At 32.5% G+C, this 6,224-nt stretch overlaps 1 protein-coding gene across 1 annotated transcript in view; it reads left to right on the forward strand.

The window, feature by feature from the left end:
- Nucleotides 1–6,224, forward strand: part of LOC117112287 — a 28,960-nt gene that overhangs the window by 7,322 nt on the left and 15,414 nt on the right. Inside the window, exons 12-18 of the mRNA XM_033255355.1 lie at nucleotides 4–80; nucleotides 170–334; nucleotides 810–1,103; nucleotides 1,499–1,582; nucleotides 2,095–2,308; nucleotides 3,107–3,157; nucleotides 3,337–3,669. Of these exons, the coding sequence (XP_033111246.1) occupies nucleotides 4–80; nucleotides 170–334; nucleotides 810–1,103; nucleotides 1,499–1,582; nucleotides 2,095–2,308; nucleotides 3,107–3,157; nucleotides 3,337–3,669 (1,218 nt within the window). The remainder of the gene's footprint in view (nucleotides 1–3; nucleotides 81–169; nucleotides 335–809; nucleotides 1,104–1,498; nucleotides 1,583–2,094; nucleotides 2,309–3,106; nucleotides 3,158–3,336; nucleotides 3,670–6,224) is intronic.

The following is a 6,224-nucleotide window of genomic DNA, read 5'->3' on the forward strand; positions in this document are numbered from 1 at the left end:
CAGTGATAACAAACCCACGGAAGCTGATTGACATCTTAAAGAAAATTATCACAGTGGTGGAACCTGATGACAGTGATAAGGTGAGTTAAGTAGAAATATCCTGCCAGATGTCATTCCCTGCCAGACATCGCAGATTGATTAACATGATTAAAATTATCATTATTTTCAGTGGGCTTCAATGATCAAGCTGTGGGAGAAACTTGATAATGAAGGTATACTGGAGGAAGAGTTAGTCAGACATCTTTGGAGAGATGAGATTAGCAAAGATGAATCTAGCTTTGAGGTCTTCTTGGAGTTAATGAAGCAGTTTGGACTGCTCTGCGAGCAGATCAAGGTATTGCTTTTTTTACCCATTTTTTTGCAAATACTTTGAGAGTTTACAGAATTACTGGCCATCCAGGTAGTTAATATTCAATTGACCTGCACAGAGCAATTAATCCTAATAAGACTTTATTTTCAAAAAAATAAATATTAGTGTAAGTGCATAGTGATGACTAGATTTCAACTTTTAATTGTAAAAAGAAATGCAGGAAATAATTTTTTTTTAAAAAGACCATTTTAAATTATTTTATATTTATATTTTATTTGTTATCTCCGGATCTATCTATTTATCCTAGGGAAGCCATTCAAAGACCAAATTAAAGCTTATAATGTGATCTAACAAAATATAATATAAACTCATTTTTTTATTTTCTAACAATGATATTCATTTTGTAGTGAGACCTCACATTTGATCTAAAAAGCTGGTAAAATATCTTCATACTTATTTTTCTACCTTTAAATGGAATTCATTTCTTTGTTTCCTCAAGCATCAGGCAAGCAAATATCGCTCGTTTTTCGTACCATGTCGATTGAAACGTAGCAAGGACAATGTGTCTATTGAACCGGACACAGCTCAGATGGTATCTATCTACATGGCCTCCAAGGATTTCATCCCTGATAGTGTCTTCCATCCTCTAGTTGTGAGCTTGATTGGAATGGTACAAGACATGGGCTACCCAGCCATGCTGGAATTATTTAGCAAGTATGCAGACATCAGCCTAGGACTGGAACACACTCTCAGCTTAGGACCAGTAGTCATTAATAACAAGCCCTCATTGAAGGTAAGACGTTCAGTCATTTAGTTACTAATTATTTGAGTGATTGGTAATGAAATTAAGTGGTGTTTTTCTATGAGTTATTTTGATGTGATGTTGCAAATTTTTTGTTTGTTACAGTGTTAAGGAGGGTAGTTTACAGCAGCAGATCCTGGTGGCCGTCACTAAGGCACTCACAACAACCCCCCCCCCCCACAAAAAGAAAATATTGAATACAATTGTAACAAGAAAAAGAGAAAAAGGTGGAGCATGGTATTCTAAAATAGCAATTTTATAAAAGTTTCTAGACAAAAATCTCAAACCCCCTTCACTGCTTGTTACTTTGCATTTCGCATTACGCCTACCTAGATTCGGGGCATGCACTATTGAATTGTTGGTTGATTTTAATGTTTGTATTTCAGCTGGAAATATCACGAATGCCTATCATTCACGAGGACAATACCAAGACATCAACAGGTGAACCCAGTCCTAGAATCTGTATGCAGGTAATCTAGTTTGATAAATGAAATCTTGCAATTGAAATAACAACTGAAAAATTACACAAATCAGTGGTGATGTTCTTTATTAGTGATATTACTTGGAGAATCGTAGGCATTAGTAGAGTTTTCCAGGCAATGGTAATAGATGTGTATTTATATAGTGCATATTTGATACAGTTAGAGAAGTGTTCCCCCTCCCCAATTTTGCCTCTAGATTTTAAAATGTTAGTACATACAATGTTAAGTATTGAAATAAGACACACTAGAAAACAAAATCTTTCCACTCCCCCTTTCCCCTGTTCAAAAAATTTTGGATCTACTCCTTTTTATTGCCTGTTAAATTGTTGTATTTTATCATTGAGCATATCAAGTCAATTAAATCATAAAATCTAACAAAACAAATTGTGAAACCAGTGTTTTTTATGATTCTTTCCTTTCAATACATATATTTTTTCTTAATATATTTTGAAATATTTTCAATGTAATTTTCAAATTATTTAAAAAAATCCTCATTCAAGGTGTTAGAGTTTCTGAAGAAAGAGATGGAAGTGCTGACATCTGGAATGAAGCACACACGTTATAAGTTCCGTGTGCTGTGCTGGACAGGTTTGCGAGAAATGCACTTCCACGATTTGGAAGAGTGCCTTGAAAATGCCTATATCCGATGCTCTAAGAAATTAGCAACCACTGCCAAACTACAGAGGATGTTCAAGAATAAGCAACTAGTGACAGGTAAATAACATAAACTAAAGGAAAACTAGCAATACCAGATAGCAGTTTACTGTACCTCATGAAAATGTTAATTAGGTATAAATACAAATAACATTTCATTGGCCAATTCCACTTGGTATTAATCTCAGCATTTAATTACTCTATATCAAATCTGTATATATATATGTTATTCAATTTTAACTTGTCTATTTTGTTTGATTTCCTTGACTGCTATACTAGTATTATGTTTTTTTTTTTTATTATACAATAGATTTTTTTTTAAATTTTCAAATTGCTCCTTGGAAATCAATGTCTAATATTGAAAGCTTTATCCAGTAATAAAGGGATAAAAGTGGTCAGAGAGCAACACTAAATTTTTGATTGACAACATTCATGCACTGCTTTTACAACCCTTTATGCTTAGTTTTGATTTTATTTGATTTATTTCATATCAAAAGCTATTGTAAATCAAACAGAGAGGCAAAATTCAAAAGTTGTCCCAGAAATTATAACATGATTTATTTCCAGAATCATCCCATTTTATTATTAATATTACAGACAACCAGCTTGATACTAACAAAATTTTTCCAACTGAAGATGGTTTGCTGCATACTGCTTTTTCAAATTTTTTTTTTTTTTTCGAGGTGGCATTAAAACTGTTGTTGGGCTGCAGATGGCCTATGCCCACTTCTGATTTAGTATAAATCCACCATTAAAACTTTATGTGAGCTGATTTTGTCCTGGTCAATGTAATGTGATAGACAGCAGTCAATTTTAGTCATTTGATTCTGTATTAAATTGTTTTTAATTCATTTGTAGATTCTTCAATGCCAGCAGCAGGTTCCAGCGATGCTGAAACAGCGCCACCAGGTTAGTGTTTCAGAGGTTATTACTATTTTGTGTCTCATAAATTATTTTTTTAAAGACAGCTATATGACTATTAGGTATTATTATAATTATTTATTTAATATATTATTTTATTTTTGTTACAGTAATGTTATTATTCCAATTATTTTATTGTGCTAGACTTACTTTTATTTTTACTTCAGATGAACGTCTTGGTTATCTTGAAGACAGGCACCTGCTTCGTATCGCCAAGGGCATGGGAATGGAGTGGAAACAACTGGGCGTCAGATTGGGTCTTAGTTGGAAGATGATCCAACAAATATGGAGTGATAACAGACGATTGTTTGACTCCATTATGGATATGCTTACAGAATGGAGGAAACAACAGAACTATGAGAAAAATCAAGTTCAGATAATGTGCAGAGCTTTGAAAGAACAAGGACTCACAGAGCTTGCTAACAAAATCTTTGGCTCTCAAATGTCAGAGGTTAAAGAAGCCAATGCAAATGCAGGTGAAGATACGAGAGAATACAATGGTTAGTAATGCATTATTCATGATAAAATATTCATTTAATTAATATTATCTAAAATACATTATTTTTATATTATTCTTTGTTGTGTAGTTTGGTCAGTCACACAAAAATTCTTATTGTTAAATCAGATCAGAGTGTGGAAAAAAAAAAAAAAAAACAACCATTTTAATGGCTTAATGTATTAGCTTTTAATTGAAAATTAAATTGAAGAAAAAATTTCTGGCCAGGTAATTATAATAATGATCATACCCAAATATTTATAAGGTACCAATATCAAATTGAATCATCAAAGGCACAAAGGTACGTAATTAATATTTGTTTATTATTGACTAATAATGTCTTTTTTATCATTTTCATATTTCTTCCATTGTTTAGTTTTTTTCAAAAAATACATTTAAGTTATTTTTTTAGTCACAATTGTTACTGTTAATGTGTACTTCTTTCTTGTGTTTTTATGAAAACAAAACATTTATTCATGTAATACAACATCATCAAACATTCAAAGGTTAGCAAGCATTTTATTGGGTTTCACTACATTGTAAATGGCAGCATTGTGTTATTCTGTGTTTTTTTATAATCATTATTCTGTTTCAAAATTGTTTGTTAAACATAAACATATTAATAAGCCCAGATAAATACATGAATGAATGAGAATTCTTCTGATTCGAGTGATGTATCCGCAGGTTTCCCACAGATCCATTTAACAAAAAGGTAATTTATGGCTCCATTTTAAAGATCATTTTTATTTAATATTTTTGTTAGCAACTTGCCAAACTGCATTTTTTTTGCATACTTGCCCAATGTATGGATAACAGTATCACATAATATTATTTCTCTTTAATCTGAGAGTATCAATTTACTATCATAAGATATGGAATGTTGATAAATGCAAAGCAGTGCACATTAATACCCACAGTAATTAAACAGTTGATTAAGAAAATTTTTTAGCATCAAACAGTCACCAGATACAGATAATACTTATACTTATTTTGGCTTCATTATTTCTTAAAACCTTTGTTATGTATTACGGAATCATGCTTAACGATTCCGTTACTGAGACAGAAGTTGCCATCAAGTACTGAATTATATGCAGACTGAAGATTAAAAACCTATGGTGGCATCTGTATATATATAAAAATGGTTTTGCTAATCTGATGAACTGGAAGCAGCATGGATAGAAATTATTCAGTTTAAATCAAAACCAATTGTTTTTGGTTGTGTTTATTACTCACCAAATGACAATATTATGGGTTTTATACAACACTTTGATACTATAGTTCGATAGACCATGGTAAGGAGGACACAATACTTAACGACTTTAACATCAAATCAACATCTGCTTTTAAAAAATATTGTGAATTTCTTGATTTGCACAGCTTTGAACATTGATAACTCCTAATAGGTCTCAGTGACTATTTCTTAACATTCTGCATCAGAAAACGAGCAAGACTAAGAGACGTATATAATAGTCATAATACAGTGAATCTAAGGTCATTTAAAACTTACAGTAAAGATGCGTTTGTTGATATTATCTGATGTTGATTGGTCGCCAGTTCTCAATAGTCATAGACAAACTATAATAATAATACTAATTATAATAATAATAAGCATAAAATTAAAAATAGTAATAGACAACTAATTGCTACGAAGATTATAAGAAGCTTCAAAGTAGCATTCAGTGAGACATACAAAATTCCAAGGCTAAAAAATTTAATTCACAAATTGAATAAAATTTTAATAAAAACAATTCTAATATATTTAGAATATTAAAAAAAAAAAAAACCTGGGATACAGCTCAAATAGAAATACAGAAAAAGATTGTACAAGAAATTAATGGTAATAATTGGCATGATTCTGATGCCACCCTGGCACATGCAAGATCTTCGTTCTTACACTGGCGCGCTATTCAGGCTGCCAATGATTAATGTCTTTGTTTTGTGGATTTAAATTGTAATTCTTGTTTTTGCATTTTTAGTTCCTATGCATGTAATGCAATAGGAACTATTGTAATCACTCTTAGTCACATTTCTTTTGTTGTATTGTGTGTAGTGTGTGTGTAGACATTTATGCAAATGCGCATGCGTCAAAGAAAAGTTTTCCGACATTTTGTTTTACATCGCGATGGGAAGATCGATGTGAAGTTTCTGCAGAGTTCAGTCAGGACTCACGCTAACCGACCGGAAAGTCGGCATGGATGAAACTATTTTGGTTTTACGGCAAAAAAATTCAACTGCTGTAGGCATAGGTATTTTGAGGAAGGCCTAAAATAAAACTAAAATGTTTTAATACTTGCTGAAATACATCGTTTTTTCATTTAGATCTCCATTTTTCACCATGCCCCGGACCCCCTACGACAGTGTTGTCTCAATCAGCCCAACTTTCGGCCCCCCTTTCGGCCCCCCCTTTTGGACATTTCTGGATCCGCCCCTGCGTTGGTCGCTTTCTTTGTTATGCGGTAGTAGTATACGTAGCAGAGTGACGACATCAAGCTAAGCCTAGCCCAGGGCCTAGATCGTGTACGTTCTTGATAATCGTAATGAAAACTTCGGGTGACAGAC

This window comes from Anneissia japonica, unplaced genomic scaffold (assembly GCF_011630105.1).
Source record: "Anneissia japonica isolate Jap-2015-1 unplaced genomic scaffold, ASM1163010v1 scaffold1709_len327053_cov138, whole genome shotgun sequence".
NCBI classification, from domain to species: domain Eukaryota; kingdom Metazoa; phylum Echinodermata; class Crinoidea; order Comatulida; family Comatulidae; genus Anneissia; species Anneissia japonica.